We start from the raw sequence: 18,872 nt of genomic DNA, 5'->3' as shown, positions 1-18,872 counted from the left end.
AAGGATTCTGGGGCTTCGTCTGACATACTTTGGACATGTTGCCAGGAGGGACGGGTCCTTGGAGAGGGACATCATGCTTGGGAGGGTGGAGGGACGGTGCAGGAGGGGAAGACTCTCTATAGATGGATTGACTCGGTGACTGGGGTAATCAGGATGGGTGTGTTAGAGGCAGTGCAGTTGGCGCAGGATAGAGCAGCGTTTAGGGCTGTTGTGCATAGGGTCGCTATGAGTCGCAAACGACTCGACAGCACATAACAACAAACAACAAAATAAAATACTACTGGAGATCATGAAAAAATATCTAGAAAGAAGAAACAGAAAGAAATTTTAAAAAAAGTATATTGGCTTTCCAAATAAAAAATTATAAAAAAAAAATAAAAATAGCTAGAACAGTACATAGACAGAGAACTGCCAGAAGTTCAAGCAGGATTTAGTAGAGGAGGTTTTGGGTGTGATGTCTCCTACTTTTTGTTTTTCAGTAGAGCTTTACTTATTAGGAGTCTCGTACCTTTCCAAATAAAGTTGGAAATTACAAAAAAAAAATAATGTGGAAACTATGTATCAGTATGGTGATTAAAGACGGAAGGCATCACAGCCCTGGTGCACGGAGCGGGGAGCTTCCCTAGGACGTACCCTGTGACATCAGTTTGCTGTTATTTTCTTAGAAAAGAAAAAAAGGGAGAGAAGCAAGCTGAAAGGCATGACGTCAGTACCACCAAGAGAGAATGGTCAGGAATTGAAGACTCAAGCCCCTTGATACAGGGAAGGTCAGGACACACACAGGCCTCCAAGGAGCTGAGCCTACAGATGCTGGAGGATACCAGGACTTTCTTCCCAAACTGACACACAGACAGGGCTTTCTCCCAGAGCAGCCACTCTGGATTTGGACTCTAGTCTCCTAAACTGTAAGAGAATGACGTTCTGTTTGTGAAAGCCACTCCCTTGTGGCATCTTGGTTACAGCAGCATTAGAGAGCCACGATAGCACGTGTTTGCGTCTTAGTCTGTTTTAGAGACAGTGGAGCTTGATTCCAGCTGCCTCTTCCATATGGTCACTTTGCGCCCATCATCTCTAAGAACAGCCAAAGTACATGCTCTTTTGTTTCTGCTCGCCGGCTGTGGCTGGGTCACTTCTGGCTACTCTCACTGTGTGTTAGAGAACAGAGCTGCTCCTAGGCTGTTTCCAAGTCTGTGGCCTTGAACTGATTGCCAGGCCTTTCTTCCAAGGAGTCGCTGGGTGGATTTGAACTGTCAACCTTCCTTCACCAGGAACCTTTTGGTTATTAGCCAAGGACTTAGCTATTTCACCAATCAGGGACTCCAACCGCTATGTCCAGTCCCAGAGCGGTGGGCTCAGCCCTATCATGGCTGCTGCAGGACACTCCTGTCAGAATATAGGGGCATCAATGCCCTTACGTTAAAGAGCAGCAGAAAATACACTGGAAAAGCAGTATCTCCCACTCGAAGTTAGTTCTGTACTTCCTGCTTATACCAAAATGTAACCTTAGCTGCCATCTCTAGAAACATGTTTTCAATAATTAGTTCATCATGAATCCCCATAACTAATCAATCACAGGCAGGGCAGGGGTTCCGTACGTAGGGGATCTGGGCTTCGACCATTGCATTGTATAATCCAGAGATCTCAGGAACATCCTGGTATCCATAGCGACCCAGCTGGAATCCCAAAGCCCAGTATGGAATCATCGCTGGCCGGCCAATCAGCTGCAATCAAAGAGAAAAAAAACCAGATCCAGGTAAGTTTGGGAAGGGAAGGAGGGGAGCTTCCGCTGCAGCCTGTGAGGTGTCCCTGCTGCTTCTGGGGAGTCCTTACTCAGGAGAAATGAGCCCCAAGGACACTGCAGGATTTGGGAACTGCAGGAATCTTTTCATCAATGTTTCCCTGTCATGTGTAACTTCCATTCGCAGTAATCAGAGAATGTGATGGTTATCAATGGATACAGATTTTTAGGAAGGCTATTTAGTAACTATCAAAGACACAGTTATGTCTTCCCACAGGGTCTGATAAAGGAAGAAAGAGCCCCGGTGAGATGATTGACACAGTGATTCCAACACTGGGCTTATACACAGTGAGGGGGCAGCACAGGAGGGGCAGCGTTTAGTGATATTAGACACATGGTCACTGGGCGTTGTGAACAGCAGGACCTAACAACAATCACAACAACAACAACAACGTGGAGGGTGTATTCATACACCTTCATGGCCCCTGAACTCAATCGTGACTTCTAGGAAAGACCGCAGCAACACAGTGGGGACACATGAGTGTCAAGCGCAGTCCTGAGAATGTCATAATGCCCAGTAAATGTTGTTGTTGTTGTTGTTGCTGCTGTGTACCATCGAGTCGGAACGGCCCCATAGCTGACCCTCTGGCAGGTTTTCAGAGGCAGTTAGTCACACAGGAGGAGACTGCCTGCCCTCCCGCAGAGCTGCTGCTGGCCTTGAACCACGTGCCTTTGGGATTGCAGTGCAGCTTCTTGCCACTAGGCCAGCAGAGCTCCGTGATGAACATTTGTGTTTGCTGATTTATCAATGGCTAGAGTGGCTGCTAACCTCAGTATATTGTTGAGTTACGAGTTCAGGGCTTGGCCCTAACATCACATAAAAGTCGAAAATCCCTCCTGTGGTGCGATAGGTCAGGGCAGGCGTGGGCTGCAGGGTCACGTCTGTAAGAGAAGGGAGACAGAGAACGTTGTTGGAGCCGTCGGAGCACCCAGCCTGGAAACCCGCCCCGAGACGCTAAACCGTGCTCTCTTCCTCCAATGCCCACCTTCCGCGAAGTCTTCTACCTACCGGAATAAGAGATGGATTTTTCAGATACCCCAGAGCTACATGCAGTCAGCACACATCGCTCTGTGACTGTCGCTACGGAGCACAGTATATGCATAATATTATGCACGAGCAGAGACCATGTTCGTGGTCAACATTTCACTCCGGCCCATGATCTGAACTAAGGCCAAGCCGGACTCACTGCCCTCAACTCAGCTCCGACCCACCACGCCCCCACGTGTGACTGAGAGGAACTGAGCTCTGTGAGGCTTTTCAAGGCTAAAATCTCTGCAGAAGCAGACAGGACATCGGGCCTGCAGCTGCCCACGAGGTGCACACAGATGGGTGACTGGACAGTCAGCTCCTCTGTTCCTGTCTCCTTGTCCCTCCAAGTCCTGTTTACACTGTACCCCATACTCCATTAAAGGGGTCTCAGTTTGTGGGGTGCATAGGGAGGGTACCCCGTCTTACCCATGGCGTTGCTGTTGAGCAGGAGCACCCCGTGGGCACTGCCGTCCTCCTCCAGCGCCATGTAGTAGGGGTGCACACCGTAGGAGTTCTTCTTGTACTGGGGGAGAAATGGAAACTCAGAAGGGAAATCGAGGCAGTGTTTCCACTTCACAACCCAAAGAGCAGTTCCAGCTCCACCTTAGAGCCGAGGGTCAATGCCATGTCCGGGCAGAGGCTTCCCTCAGCCCTCTTCCCCGTTCCAAGCAGAGTCCCCGCTGAGTGCTCCTGTCTGTCCTTCTGTAACGGCCGGCCAGCTCTCTAACGGCACCCTCTTGTCACACTGGCCTCTCTTGCTCAGTCACAGCCTGTTCCTCTGAGAGCAAGGGCACTGGGTGCCCTGTTACATTCAGAGCTGGGCACTTAGAAACATGCCGGTAGGGAGGATACATTAGATAAAAGAACAAGAAATTAGAACAAGAAGTGGCATGAATCCCCGATCCACTGATTTAAAGTCAGTATTGACTCCAGCCCTGCTGGACGGAGAGAAGGGAGCTGCGTACAGGGCCCCCCACAGCTGTGCTCCCACCAGGACTCCTCTAACAGAGGACCGTGTGTGTCCTTAAAAAGGAAAAGGAACTGCCACGGAGGGAAACATATTATTGCATTTGTTTGTCTTTAGGAGCCCTGGTGGCGCTGTGGGTAAGTGCTTCACTGCTAATTCACAAGGTTGGCAGTTTGAACCCACCGGCTGCATTTCAGGAGAAGCATGTGGCACTCAGCTCTGTAAAGGCCCCGGAGGCTGGTGCAGCTGTTGTGCCAGGTTGTGTGGCATTGCCATGAGCCTGGACAGACCTGACAGACATAGTCTGTTGCTTTGGTACAGGGTTACTCACCCAGCGGTCAGCACTCAAGCTTACCGGAGCTCTGAGGGAGGAAGACGAGGGTGTGTGTTTCGTAGAGTCCAGCCTTAGAGACCCTCAGGGTAGTTCTCCTCTGTCCTGCAGAGTCGCCCTGGGTAGGACTGACTGGAGGGCAGGGGGCAGGTGGGTTTTTGGTCCTTACCCCTGGGGGCTCATCCCGAGCAAACATGCCCCACGTGTTCCAGCTCATGCTTCTCCTGAAGGTTTCGTGAGCCGTCTCCCCAAAGCCGTAGATGTACTGAGAGGGCAGGCGGGTAGAGATGGAGAGGAACATGTCGTTGAAGGTGAAGCCAGGGAGCTGAGAGTCCCAGCTGCAACACAAGGGTGGAGCCCGTGCTGAGGAGGTTGTGGGCACAGCAAACACTGACACGCTGGGTGTCGGGCTGTGCAGACCCCTGGCCTCAGCACCCCGCTGTGTCTGCACCTCTCCCGGCTGCTGGTGTTAGTGCTGTGTGGTGGCCCAGTCCTCACAGGACAGCGACTCCCTACCGGGTGTTCTGTCCACTTGATCACTCTGAGCTTTGCAGCCAGCAGCTGCCTGGGCTCTGGGTTCACGGCAAGAGAACCAAGCCTCATTCATCCCATGATCTCCATGTTTCTGTGCTAGGAACGTCAGCATGGAAGATGAGTACATGAAGTCCCAGCAAATGTCCCGAAAGTGGGGAACTCTGGGGACAACATTTCTAGATTGGCTCAAGAACTTTGTAGCAAAGGGACAGCAGACACATGGTCATAGAGAGCAGAGGCAGCCCAGGGAAGGACGCCTGCTCACACATGGTGATGACCTCCACCAGGCTGGAGAAACAGATGGAAAATCAGACATGTGGTCCCAGAAGGCAGAACCCGGCTACAGAGAGACACCTATACACAGGTGTCAACACAGGCCAAGTGCAGCCCTGACTCCAGTCCAGCCGGATGTGGGGTGAGAAATGAACTCCTCTCCTGCTAGCCCCAGCGAGGGCTCTAAGTAACAGTAGATGGCAGAGAACTGCCCCTCCCTTTGGGTCTTTGCCTCTCATCATTTCTTGACAGCTCGTAACATACATAGTGATGATGTATATCTTTGGTGATGTGCTGTACTTATTAAACAGCATAGTCTATTCCTTACTTAATCAGAAGGATGACTGTGACTGTATATTTTTCTTTCTCTGAAATCAAACATCTAATTCACTTTTATGAACCCTTGGCTTGATTAATTTTTCTTGTTAATAAAAAATGAATTCTGTGTTGAAGTAGGGAGAATGAGACATACAGCCAGTCCTGTGAATAAGGGCGTGAATAAGGGGATTGCTCTTCCTTGCGTTCAACCAATTGCTGATGGAAAATGTTTAGGCAGGAAAAGTAAGAAAGTGGCCAAGGCAAGGCCTCAAAGGTCTAGAGGACTTGGAAAGTACTGACAGAGTACTTACACTGGACTAGGGATTGTCAGAGACGCAGAGATGGAAAGGGTATGTGCCAATGCTGTGGCATTTTATATAAAGGACTTGGATGTCTGGATTCCTGTGGGGATCTTGGAACCAATCCCCCTCCTGGCTTCTGGGCACCTCCGTGCTCTCTGTAACTTCTGTGAGCATGTGCTCTGTACAAAGACTCTACCATGATGATTTCACCGTCTCTAGTTGGAATCCTTGTCCAGAAGGTTGCTGTGAGTCATAGTTGACTTGACAGCTCCCAGCAACAACAGCTGGACCCGCAGGTCCTTACCCCAGTGAGCATGGCTTACATCATGGCTTGGGAGCTCTTCCGACGAATCTGGATCCCAAATGGGTTGGTCTGGATGTTGACGTCATACAGTGTCTCAGAAGAGTGTGTTTTGTTGTCCGGGATATTGAGGGAAATAGGGACCTCATATCTCGTGCTGTTGGCATCGTAGATCTGGTGAGGAGAGAGGAGATGTGGCCTGAGGGGTCTTGGAAGCCCACTGTACCAGGCTATCAGGTTCCCATGTCCTCTGGTCCCTTTGGACGACCTCACAGGGCACCAAGAAGCCCAGCCTCATAGAAGCCAACCCTTTCCACACTCCCCGTCTCACTGAGGCTCAGTGATGCCCGCTCCCAGGTGTGTACCTGTGATCGTGTGCATCTGTGTGTGTAAGTGTACGATTGTCTGTTACTATGAGTGTGCTCCTGTGACTGGGTGCATCTGTGGACATGTGAGTGTGCACTGTGGATGAGGGAGTTCGTATGTGGTATATGAACATACGAGTAAGTGTGGGGATTTGGGTTTTTTTCTCTCACTAGTTTATTTACAAAATTCTAATACAAATTTGAACAAATTCTTTCCATTTCCGTCCCCCCCACACCCAATGGTTAATCCCCTCTCCCCCTCGTAGTGTGAGCTTTCGTGTACCTGGGACTGTGTAACAGTCCATGTGTGTTGTGTGTTTGAGCCTGCTCGTGGACACACACGTACCTCGGTATTTCTGTGTATGGATGTGCATGTATGTGTGCGTATACAAGTCTGTGTGTGCTGCTCTTCTGTGTGCATGAATGGCTGTATAAGGCGTGCATGTGTGTGAATATCCATGTGTGTCTTGGTTGTATGTGTGAGCATGTGTGTACTATGTGTATGTATCTACATCTTTGTATGTGTAAGTGTGACTTGTGTGCATGTACCTCTTTGTGCACTCTGTCACTGTGGTATGAATGAGTGTGTGGGGGGTGTTGTGTGTGTGCATACCTGTGGCTCTGTGTGTATGAATGAGCTTGTATGTTGTGTGTGTGTATCTCTGTGTGTATGTATACGGGGTGTGTGCATGTACCTCTGTGTGTACTCTGTCACTGGTATGAAAGAGTGTGGGGGGTGTTGTGTGTGTGTGTATACCTGTGGCTCTGTGTGTGTGAATGAGCATGTATGTTGTATGTGTGTGTGTATCTCTGTGTGTATGTATACGGGGGGGGTGTATGTACCTCTGTGTGTACTCTGTCACTGGTATGAAAGAGTGTGTATGTGGGATGTGTGTGCATATCTGCAGCTCTGTGTGTGAATGAGCATGCATGTCGTATGTGTGTCTGTGTGTGTATCTCTGTGTATATGATTATGTGTGTGGTGTGTGTGTGCATGTACCTCTGTCTTTGTGTATGTGAGTGATGATGCATGCGGGCTGTGTGTGCGTTTGCCCGTGCGTGTGAGGAAGCATTTTTGGCTTTCGCTGGCCCCTGGCTCTCTCATGGCCTGGATGCTGCCCGGGAGCCACACTAGGGTTTTCCTTGTTTCCAGCACGACCAGCACCCTCTCTCCTCCTCTGATGCCCTGAGCAGCATTGAGTACCTGTGAGGTCAGACAGCACTGCCATCGTCCACGCTGTCCACTCCATGTCCCCTCACACTGCAGTCAGATAACTCTGCCTTTGTCTACTCTGTCCTCCCTGCATGTCCTCTCACATGGTGGTCAGACAGCACTGCCATCGTCCATGCCATCCACTCCATGTCCCCTCACACTGTGGTCAGATAGCTCTGCCATCGTCCACGCTGTCCTCTCCACGGATCCCCTCACATGCTACACAGCCCCTTGCACACGTGACAAGCTGACTGTACAGGCCCACTCTCAGAGTTACCTCCCTGGGAGACCTTGGAGGCCCCAGCATGTGACCCACAGGGATCCCTGAAAAGCAAGGTCTAGACCGGCAGTGTTCACGACACTCAGGCGTGTGTGCTGTGCTGTGCTGTCCAGACTGTTCGTGCCAGTGTCTGTGACAACCAGCAGGGCATGTGCACTGTGCTATCTAGACTGGCTGCCCATGGCAGTGTCCATGACACCCAGGCATGTGTGCTGTGCTGTCTAGACCAACAGTCCATGGCAGTGTCCTCGACACGCAGGCGTGTGTGCTGTGCGGGTCTGAACAAGTATAACATCCTCCATATTGAAGTGCCATGGGTCCCGTGGTGAACCTATGCTATTTATATTGCAATGCTTAAACAAAGCATTATTAAAATTGGTTTTCTCTTTTTAAAATCCTTTCTCACTGTGGTCTCTGGCACAGGAATGTGACTTGACCTCGTGCCCTCTGAGCAGAACAACTGTGGCTGGCAGAGTGATGAGCTCGTGGGAACACAGCCCCCAGCCTCTCAGCCTTGACCCCCTTAGCCAGGATCCCTGCGGCGGGGACACATGCGGCCTGGGAGTCACTGCTAGGGAACCTCTCTGATTTGTATGGTCAGAGAGTTGCCTCCCCAGGATGGAGGACAATTGCATGGGACACCTGCGGTCTGGCGCCCCGTCATGCTGTTCCATCCCCAGCAGCTCTGTGGTCACCTGCAGGCACCTCCACTCACTCCCTTCCTGACCTGCCCCTCATGGGCTAGTGGGCAGTCCGTGGCACCCCTGCCCAGCTGTCCATGCAGAGCTCCAGGGGAGACCAGGAGCCATTACCTTTAACTGCATCATGGTAGGTGTGTGGTAGATGATGCTCACGCGGAGAGTGGCGATCTTTTCAGAACGGCTGTCAGAGGCAGAGGCGCGGGACTGGTGATGAGTGTCCACTGCTGGAGGGTCATCCAGGGCATCTGGCAGGAGGTTGAGGTCCAGCATGATGCCCGTGGACAGAGTCTGAATGTTACTGGCAGCATAGCTGGGGATGGTATCATAGTAGCACACGGGCACTCCAGGGACATTTGAGGCCTGGAACACAGGGGAGCCTTGTCAGCTTCTTGTCACACTCCCAGGCTATGTGGGGACTGTCTCTGGTACCAGGTCCAACTAGAAAGACATGCCCCGTCCCCTGCATGGGGAGAGGCCTCCAGGACAGGGGTCTAGGGATGAGCTTCTGGGCGGATCTCTGGTCCAGGGTGATAGCGCGTCAGAAGTCACAATGCCCTCTGGGTGCGTTCTCTCTGCTGTTTCAGCGTAGTCTTTGTTCAGGACAGACCTTTAGCCTACCATCCAGGAGGAGGGGCTCCGGTCCACAGAGTGCCTCGAGAGAAAGACCTGGCAATCTGCTCTGAACACTCCGTGGTGCATGTTTCTACTTTGCCACAAGCGGCTCTGTGAGGGGAGTCCAGCTGAGGGCACCCAGAGGCTTACTGTTCACATGGAAAGAGACAGCTATGACCTGTGTTCCTGACAGATGCAAGAATGACTGACAACGAGCCCACCTCGATGGCTCCATTTAAAAGGAGGAGTTCACCATCGCTCCAGGCGACAAGGGCTCCCTGTTACTCAGATGAGGAGCTCTGGGTCCTGGCTGCTGGCTTTCCAGAAAGTGCTCTGGTGGGCAGTGCTTAAAGCCTTTGCTTCTGCTCCACCAGCCACTCTGCAGGAGGCCAAGGAGGAAGCAGGGTGTTGTCCTGGGGTCACAGCCCTAGACGCACTTCAGGGCGGGCCTCCTGCTCTGTCTACAGAGCAGCTCAATGGGAGAAGGTTTGGGGGTCACTCAGGGGGCAGCAGTTGGCATGGGGTCTTTCTGGAGAAGGACCGCAGTCCAAACGTGAGGTGATGAAGGTGTTATTCAGGTGTCTAGTTATCGGGAGAGCCCTGCACCCCCTGGTTGTGAGGTACCTCCCACAGGCACCCCCGCTGCTTGCAGCTCTCCTCGGAGACAGCTGTACTCTCAGGGTAGCAGTTGAACTTCTCTGTGTCATTGACCGGCAGTGTCCAGTTGATGGAAAAATCCTCTCCCAGGGCCAGTCCTGGGAGGTTGATACGCAGCATCTGGGGGGAGCAGAGGCACAGGGATGGGCCTGCTCATCTGAACCACCCTCCTCCCCACAGCTTTGCCTGAGAATGTACACAATAGGCCCCCTCTGTTTCTCCTCTGGGGTGTGATCTCTAGTAAGCAAATATGTTTACTGCTCTGTAGGGAGGTCAAGGCCATGACCTTTGTGAAGGCCGTCCCATGCCTGTCTGCTGAGGCAGCACTTAGGAAGTTAACATCTTGCAGCGTTCTGAGCAGCAGTGTCTGCCACGTTGCAGACATGCAGGAAATGCCCACACTTTCTCCAGTTGTCCACTCACATGTGGTCTCTGAGCACGTGGTCTCTGCTTGGAGGCGGAAGGAGGCCAAAAGGCTGACAGAGAACAGGGGCCTCCCTCGTGCCCCAGCCCAGACCCTTCCTCCATCATCCCAAGTGGAACCCCTGGAAGCTCACTACTTCTGCCTCATCCTGCCTGCCCCGTGGAGACTGAAGCTGCCTGCTGTCTGGGAATGCCCAGAATCTGGTCAGGGAGAGCCTGCCGACCAGGCCTCAGGCCAGGGCTGCCCACACATTCATTATGGGATAGAGCAACCACTCACCTTTGCTGAATCGTTGTAGTCAATGAATGAACAGCTTGAACAATTGACAGTATTACTCTTAGAGTTGATAGTAACATTATCCGGATTCTTATCCATCCCCACGAGTATGATATACGTGAAAGTGAGGTTGTTAGAGTTTGTATAGTTGTGATGTATACATTTTGCCAGCAGACCGTTCTGGGAAAAACAAAAGTCACTGTAGAGACTAAATGGGTTGCACTCAAGTTGTCTCTCTGAAATCCCCAACATCCCCTTCCCAGATGCCTCATTTCTCTCAGAACTTGTAGGCAGTGCTAGCACTTGTCCCAAGTAATGAACGCTAATCATCCTGGCCTCTCGCAGTCCTCTGTCTTCTGGTAACATCCATCCCCCTCGTTTACCCTACTCATTTTATTACTGAGAATTCAGTCCTGAATTTACTCCAACTTCTCAAGCATACAACATAATAACCAATGAAGAGTAAAAATTACACACATGCCTATATACATCTGTACAGACTCACATGGGCACACACATGTTTATGTGCTCATTCACACACATGTGCACACACGTGCACATGCACGCTCGATCCACACACATACACACATATTCGCACATACATGTATAATCATACATATACACACATACACACTATGTGCACAGCACATGCAAATGAGCAAAAGCACACATGCACACAAAGAAAGCCATAGACATTCTCAAACAGACACCAAAATATTCCCCAAATGATGCTGAAAATCACGGAGAGAGGCCAGGCCTTTCCAGGCTGATGGACAGGATGGTCCTCTGAGACCAGGGTTCTTAGTGACCCTAAAAGCCTGGAATTAAATGATCCCCTTGACTTAATGTTCAATGAAATGATAAATAGGAAAACATAAACACCAGGGAGGAGCAATCAATCAAACACCACCTACAGGGCAACATTTCCCCCCTGGCATAAAATGCCCCAATGCAGCTCGCTGAAAGCTAAGGGGACCTGAAGAACTTACTAAGGAAGATCAAACACTTAAATATGAATCACACCTTAGCATCAAGAAAAGGAAACTCTCACTGCATCAATAGGCAACGTCACAATACATGGAGAAAAGAATGAAGTTGTCAGTGATTTCCATTTTGCTTGGCTCCATAATCCACACCCACAGACGTAACAGTCAAGAAGCAAGTAAATCTGCTTTAAAGGGCTTCTTTTTTCTTTTTTACAATTTTTATTTTTGTTGCCATTAAGAATATACAGCAGAACATTACTGCTTTTAACTGTGATTGTTATTTTGCCACATTTAATTTAGCACCGTAACTGTTCAAATGGTTGTTGATTGAGCAACTGTTATCTAAGTGGGAACTCTGTCCTGGAATTAAGCACTCTTCAGTGGTTGTTACTGTTTGATTTGCAATAAACCTAGCCCAAGATTCCATATACAAGCTATTTTTTAATAAAAGCATTACATTTTAACTTTAAAATTTTTAAAGTACTGAAGAGCATGAATATCAGATTTATAGATCAAAGTACATCTGATTCAAACTATGGTGCTTTCAATAGTTTCATATACATGTGAAGGTTGAATAATGAACAAGGAAAACCAAAGAAGAAACACCATAAAGCAACAGTGCTGGCCCAAGAGTGTTAACTATACAATGGACTGCCAAAGGAGCACGTTTGTGTTAGAAGGAGTGTGGCCAGGGTTCTCCTTAGAGCAGCGCCTGTGAGACTGTCTCACCTCCATTGGGCGTGTTGTCAGGAACGACCTTGGAAAGAGATCCCTCCACAGCCCTTGGTGATGGAGGAGACATCATAGTTGGGACAAAAGACTCAGGACAACCAGCCACAGAAGACAAACAGACAGCATTTGCACCAACACGAAGTTTAGAAAGCAGAAAGAGACTGATAGGAAGAATGAACGGAAATGGAGAACCCAGACAGGAAGCAGGAAGTGCTCTCATTCTGAGAGAATTTCAACTCATGAAACAAATCGTGCATAAACTGTTGAATAGAAAATTTGTCCTGCAAATTTTCACCCAAACCACAACGAATTAAAGAAAGCAGCAACCACCTCAAAGCGGTACTTACGGAGCTCACAGAGAAAGTATACAGGACATGGTTGCCTGTATCCACAGAGCCTGCAGAGAAAGACAGAGGAGCTCCGTAAGCGGTGATGTGATTTTTCAATCCTCTAGAAATCCTGTGTCATCATCAGGCGGTTCTCGTCTACACTTCACCCATTGTTTCCAAAAGCCATCTGCCTCATGGTTTCTGCTAGAACTCTTCAGCCAGCCAAGCTTACCATTCCCTCCTCTCAACTCCCGACAGTTGTGGTGCCATTGTTTCTGGCATGCCCCACATTTTGCCTTGAGTGATCTACTTGCCTCTTCACATCTCTTGCTAGGCCTGAAAGGAAATGCTTCATGTTTTTCATCTTTGTATCTCTAGAGTACATATCAAACAGTACATAACCAATCAGCTGGAAGCTCCAGACCACACGGTCACTGTGGAGTGAAGCGGTCACTGTGGAGTGAAGCAGTCCCAGCGACCTGGCTGTGCTGGAGCTGAGCTGCCCCCGGGGTTTCCAGGGTTGGCCTTTCAGAGGTAGAACACCAGGCCCTTCTTCTCTGCCATTTCTGGATATATTCACACACCCAACTGTAAGTTACCAGGTAAACATCTTTGTCACCCAGGACCCAACTACCCTCTGAATCTACTGCTGTCCGGTTGGTTCTGACCCCAGGGACCTTCCACTGGGCTTCTGAGGCTGTAAATCTTTACGGAGACTGTTCATCTTCTCCTCTGGAGCAGCTAGTAGATTTGAACTGCTGATCTGTTAGTGATCAGCCCGATCGATTACACACTGTGTTACCAGGTCTCTCTTATTATTAGCCGTATGTATTAATACAGACAAATTCTATGCAGGGCAGGATTTTAATACAATCACAGACCACAACCTTATGTAAAGTACTTATATGAAAATCTTACAGAGGAAAACATGGAACACAAATGAACTCACTCTTTTTCAGTAGCAATTAAAGCAACGTCGTTGTGTACCGTGGAGTTGGAACCGACCCTCAGGTGATATTGTGGAGGGTTTTCAGAGGCAGTTAATTGCACAGGAGGAGACTGACATTCTTTCTCCCGCGGAGCAGCTGGTGGCCTTGAACTGTGTGCCTTCAGGACTGCAGCACAGCTTGTTGCCACTAGGCCACCAAATCTCCCTCTTTTTCGGTAGCAATTAAAGAAGTATATTTATAAATCTACTAACGAAAAGGTCTAAGCAATGTTTCCTCCTGTTGTTTATACAGGGTCGCTATGAGTCAGAACCAACTCAATAGCACCCATTAGCAGCAATTAACAAAATGTATTGTCCTGAGAATATGAGAACTGAGGCACAAACTGAGATTTGTTCATCAGTGTTCACAGCAGCATTAGTCACCATCACAAGAACATGGAAACAACCCTTACGTCCAACTACAAATGAATGGATTGAGAAATTATGGTACATTGACACAATGGAATACTATGCAGCACACAGGAGCAATAACTTTTTTATTTATTACCTAACTTGGGAGGGACTGGAAAGCATTACGCTGAGTAACCTAACTTGGTCCCACAAGGATATTGTATAAGATTGTCTAAGACCATTATTGTAGAATGAGTATAAGGATCCAGGAGGGGTGGGAGAGGCTGGAAGCAGAGGGATGTGGATGTGCAGGGGGAAGAGAAGATTAATCATTGGATTGTACAATTTGTTGGGGCGGGGGAGGGAAATTGAAAGAATTTGTTCGAATTTGTATTAGAATTTTGTAAATAAACTACTAAAACAACAACAACAACAAAACCCAAAATGCATTGTTTGGTATCAGTAATGATCTCCAGCAAAGAGGCTAAATCCAGCCAGGTCTGTGGCCTTAGTACAGTGAATAACAAACCAAGCCTTTCGACAGCACATGTTTGAGGTCTGTCTTAATTCATCATACTCAGCTAGCAAAGCCTACACATGTAATGCTGATTCTGAGGACGCGCCAAGGGCACCACAGGGGGAACCTACCTCTGGATACACCGTCATCCCAGTACAACTCCCCCTTTGCCTCTCTCCTGTGATCCAAGGCAATGAGAAGTCCCAGAGGGTTCTTGCGGCTGTAAGAGAGTAAATTTCTGTTTATGGGGGTGAAGAAGAGATGGAACTATGCCATAACACCCCCTCTGTGCCCCAGAGCCAGACAACCCCAGTATCCAGCCCAGATAAAGCGGAGACATTGACATTTTGTGGGAACGATGAGTAAAAGAAGTAGTCCCTGCTGAAAACAAGCTTTGTGATCTTAATAGCAATGGACATAAATGTTCACAAACATTTCATTGTTGCTTATAAATATGCCAGATACCCTTCAAGTGCCCTACATACATTATTTCAGGCAATCCTCATAGTAACACTAAGAAGTAGAACAGATTTCCAAGAACATAGAAAGGTAAGTTGTCACAGGGAACGCTTCGAGTATTGAAAGGTAAACCTAGTTCCAGAGTGTGCATTCTTGACCTTCACATTGTGTTGGGTCCCCTATGATAGCTCATCTAAAATTTTAACAAGTTCTTGGTTCAAACCCATCTTTGTCTCCACAGGAGAAAAGACGTGGTGGTCTGCTTCCATAAGGTCGTGCTGAGGAAATGCTCTGAGGCAGGTCTACTCTGTTCTGTGGGGTTGTTATAAGTTAGAATCAACTCAATAAGCCACAAGCACAGTAATTTCTATTTTAACTTGCATTCCATCATGTCTTCGGAATATACATGACAATAGTCTGTGGTCCTAGGGAAGTCCCTGTGAATGATTAGTTTTATTATCCTTTAAAAATAAGTGCCAATCTAAAACCAGAAGAAAGGGACTCTCCCCTTGTTCCTGCTGTGGATGAAATTCCAGTTGTGGACCAAGCTTGACAGAGAGGAGAACGGCCAGTGAGTTAGTCTTACTTTGTTCACCCATCCGAATCACGCCAGCCGCATCACTGGGGCTTTAGCATGTTCTCTTACTAGAACCTAGAGGCATGTACCTGATCTCCGTGGTGGCGGCTGGCTGCTGGACAGGGAAGATGTAGCCCCCTCGAATAAGAAGTCCTATCTTATCTTTGGGGATTGCCATCTGTGCCTGTTGTTTCCTCCACGGAACTGTTTTCATCTGATAAAAAAAAAAAGATCACATGATAGGCTCTGTCATGAATTGAATGGGTCAGTCCTAAAATATGTGTCAACTTGACTAGGCCAGTGTTCTCAGTATGATAAAATGATCTTGGTGGAAGTGCAACCAGGAAGGTCTTTAGAGTCGAGAATGGTGAAACTTCATCTTATATAATTTGGGAATGTTGTCAGGAGAGGCCAGTTCTTGAAAAAGACACTATGCTGAGAAAGGTCAGTAAAAGAGGACACACCTCAATGAGACGGGCTGAGAGTGAGCAACAGGCTTGAGCATCTCAGTGATGGTGAAGATGGCTCAGGATAGGTCAAGGTTCAGATCTATTGTTCATAGGGTCACTATAACTCAACATCTCCTATAATAAAAACAATCTCCCAGCTCTGATGCTCCCTAAACCAGCTCAAAAGAGGAAACCACCATTGTTGCAGTCTGCCCTCAACTACTATATACTGTACACAGTTTGGCACTGGTACAGAAGTGTACACACAGGCCAATGGAGCATAAGGGAGAACCCAGATGAAAATCCATCTACTTATCCATAGCTGATCTGATTTTTTGGCAAAGGGTGGAATCAAATAGGGAAAAGACAATCTATTTAACAAATGGTGCTGGCAAAACTGGATATCTATCTGCAGAAAATGGAAACAAGATCCATAGCTCACACCATATACACAAATTAACTCAAGATTAATCAAGGATCTAATAATAAGACCTGAAACTATAAAGATCATCCAAGAAAAAAAAATTGTACAAAGTTAGGACCCTTAACTATGATGTAAATAGACTATCAACTAGAACTGGTAATGGCACAGTCAGGGCACATTTATGACTTTCTAACAATGAAATCCTTATGTGCATTAAAAGAAGTCTCCAAAATAGTAAAATAAGAACCTATAAACTGGGGGGAACTTTTGTTAATGGCATACCTAACAAGGGACTTATCTTTAACATATATAGAAAACTCTAACAATCCAATAAGAAAAATACAAACAACCTAACTATAAAATGGTATTGTTGTTGTTGATTGCCTTCAAGTTGAACACGACTCATAGCGGCCCTGTGAACAAAAGGCCTGAAGTCCCTCTACAACTACCAACATTTATCAAAGTTCATAGAGTTTCCAGAGGCAACTTATTTAGGAAGTGGATGCCACTCCTGTTTCTAAATAAAATGGTAGAGGAAACAAAAAGACACTTCAACAAAGAAGGCATTCAGATTGTCAATAAATAGACTAAGAAAAAGCTCAAGATCATTAGTTATCAGATGTAAATCAAATCTACAGTGAAAGTTCATCTCACCTCAGCAATAATCATAAAGGTCAATAGTAAACAAAGCTATAAAGAGATTGAAATGCTGACAAGGTTATAAAGAGATTGGAACTCCCATATAATGCTGGTAGAAATGTAAAATGATGTAACCACTAAGGGAAGCGTTTGTAACTTCCTTAGATAGTTTGGAAATAAAAATACTATGTGATGCAGCAATTTCACTAGTAGGTATGAATCCTAAATAAACAGGAGCTACAACATGACAGAAAAGTGCACACTCACATTTAGTTCTGTGTTATTTACAATAGAAAAATGATGGAAACAACCTAAGTGTCCCTCAAAGGATGAATGGATAAAGAAACTATGGTACAGTCATACAATGGAGTACTATACAACACTGAACAAATACAGAATTCTATAGATACCACACAACTGGACACAGCGAGAGGAGACTATGAAGATGGTCACAACATGGCACATATTGAATAACAGCACTTTTATAAAAGTAGATATTTATACATAAGAATAATTGTTGTTGGATGGTTACCAGGGATGGAAAGGAAGGGAGAGGGTAGTAAAAATTAGTAAATAGATAATAGGCACTTATTAAGATGAGCGAATAGAATACTGATGTACAATAATGGATGGATAAGCGTAATATCATTTTTTAAAAGACCCAAAGACACACAGAGGTATGGAAAGATGGGTGGAGATCAAAATTGTGGGGAAGTGTGGATTTTGAAATCAATGTTACAGAACAACAAGTGCATGAATGGTTAAATGAGAAAAGTTTGTGAACCTCTCAAATCACAATTACATATTGTTACACAATTAAAAGATAAAAAAATTAAGTAACACAAAAGTAAATTTAAACTAGAAGAAATTCTGTGGGCAGTTTCACTCAACTCGATGGGAGTGGTGGTGGGTGGCTCACAAGTGGACTTTCATTCTAATCCCAAATAGCTGCATGGTGGCCAGATCTAGATGATAAATACTCCTATACACATTCCCCAGTTACTCAAATTATGTCATAGTACATTTGGGAATGTCTTCTTCACAGAAAAGTACTAGTCAATAAAGTGCAAACCTTGTATTTCCACCCAGGCTCTCAAACTGCTCCATCAGAACTGTTCTGTGCCAGGAAAGATCCACACTCAGAGCCATCTCACTTACCGTCTCAAAGTCATACCAGATGGCATCTGGAATGTAGGCAGTCACCTGCTCCATACCCTGTGGAGACAATAATGCGTAAGGTGACCATCACAGTTCATAAAATACCTGTGTGATGGCCTTTGACCATCTGCGAAATCCTACAGGTGCACCAAGTCATCCTATTTTGCAAGTGGAAACAAGAGACTCAGAAAGTTGAGTGTTTTACCCAGAGCCAGGAGAAAGCAGAGCTCTAACTAGAAAGCTTGGCGCCTGTGCTGTCATTCTCGGGGGCTTTACAATGGAAACAGACTCTCCGTTCACAGAGTCACTCACGTAACTTGACAGGTCAGAGGAAATGGCGAGGCCAGGTAGACCTTGGCTGGCTGCAAGCCCTGACATTGGATGATGCAGCTAAAACACCAGCCTGCAAGCCTTGGGCACGATTCCCGGGAAACTCCACTGTCTCTCCATCAGCTTAATCCTGATTGCTCCTCCAGATTCCCTCATCCATCTCTATCGTGAAGTACACTTAAATAGGACAAATGCCGTCCTTCACAGCTGGACCGCAGAGTAACACCACCCCTTGCAAAGCACTCCTTTCTTGTTCTCTGCTCTCATCTACACCTTTTCAACTCCATCCCAAGAGCACATATTTTATGGACAAAGGACAGCACAGATGGTCAATTTATATAAACCAAGATATGCAAAGCCCACCTCATCTCCATAGCCATATGCCTGAGAACCTGGGTTTTAAGGTGATTTTTTATGATGGGAGTTTTTCTATTGGTAGACTAATGGAACCAAGAGTGACTATTGTATAAAACGCGATGTACATAAATGAAACACAAGATATAAGAATAATCACATAAAACACAGTGAAGAATAATAAAACCCAATGTATA

The 18,872-nt window shown here is 47.1% G+C and overlaps 1 protein-coding gene across 1 annotated transcript in view; it reads right to left on the bottom strand.

The window, feature by feature from the left end:
• Positions 1–18,872, bottom strand: part of MGAM (maltase-glucoamylase (alpha-glucosidase)) — a 103,572-nt gene that overhangs the window by 33,158 nt on the left and 51,542 nt on the right. The window contains exons 18-28 of the mRNA XM_006887237.1: positions 17,992–18,048; positions 15,411–15,535; positions 14,417–14,505; positions 12,448–12,497; positions 9,650–9,802; positions 8,525–8,773; positions 5,877–6,028; positions 4,296–4,464; positions 3,255–3,351; positions 2,568–2,680; positions 1,596–1,721 (exon numbers count right to left, since the gene is read on the bottom strand). Coding sequence (XP_006887299.1) covers positions 1,596–1,721; positions 2,568–2,680; positions 3,255–3,351; positions 4,296–4,464; positions 5,877–6,028; positions 8,525–8,773; positions 9,650–9,802; positions 12,448–12,497; positions 14,417–14,505; positions 15,411–15,535; positions 17,992–18,048 — 1,380 coding nt within the window. The remainder of the gene's footprint in view (positions 1–1,595; positions 1,722–2,567; positions 2,681–3,254; positions 3,352–4,295; positions 4,465–5,876; positions 6,029–8,524; positions 8,774–9,649; positions 9,803–12,447; positions 12,498–14,416; positions 14,506–15,410; positions 15,536–17,991; positions 18,049–18,872) is intronic.

This window comes from Elephantulus edwardii, unplaced genomic scaffold, assembly GCF_000299155.1.
Source record: "Elephantulus edwardii isolate Elephantulus edwardi_28Jun2011 unplaced genomic scaffold, EleEdw1.0 scaffold00055, whole genome shotgun sequence".
Taxonomy (NCBI): domain Eukaryota; kingdom Metazoa; phylum Chordata; class Mammalia; order Macroscelidea; family Macroscelididae; genus Elephantulus; species Elephantulus edwardii.
The sequence above is the reverse complement of the archived record's forward strand: the minus strand, read 5'-3'. Positions and strand labels throughout refer to the sequence as shown.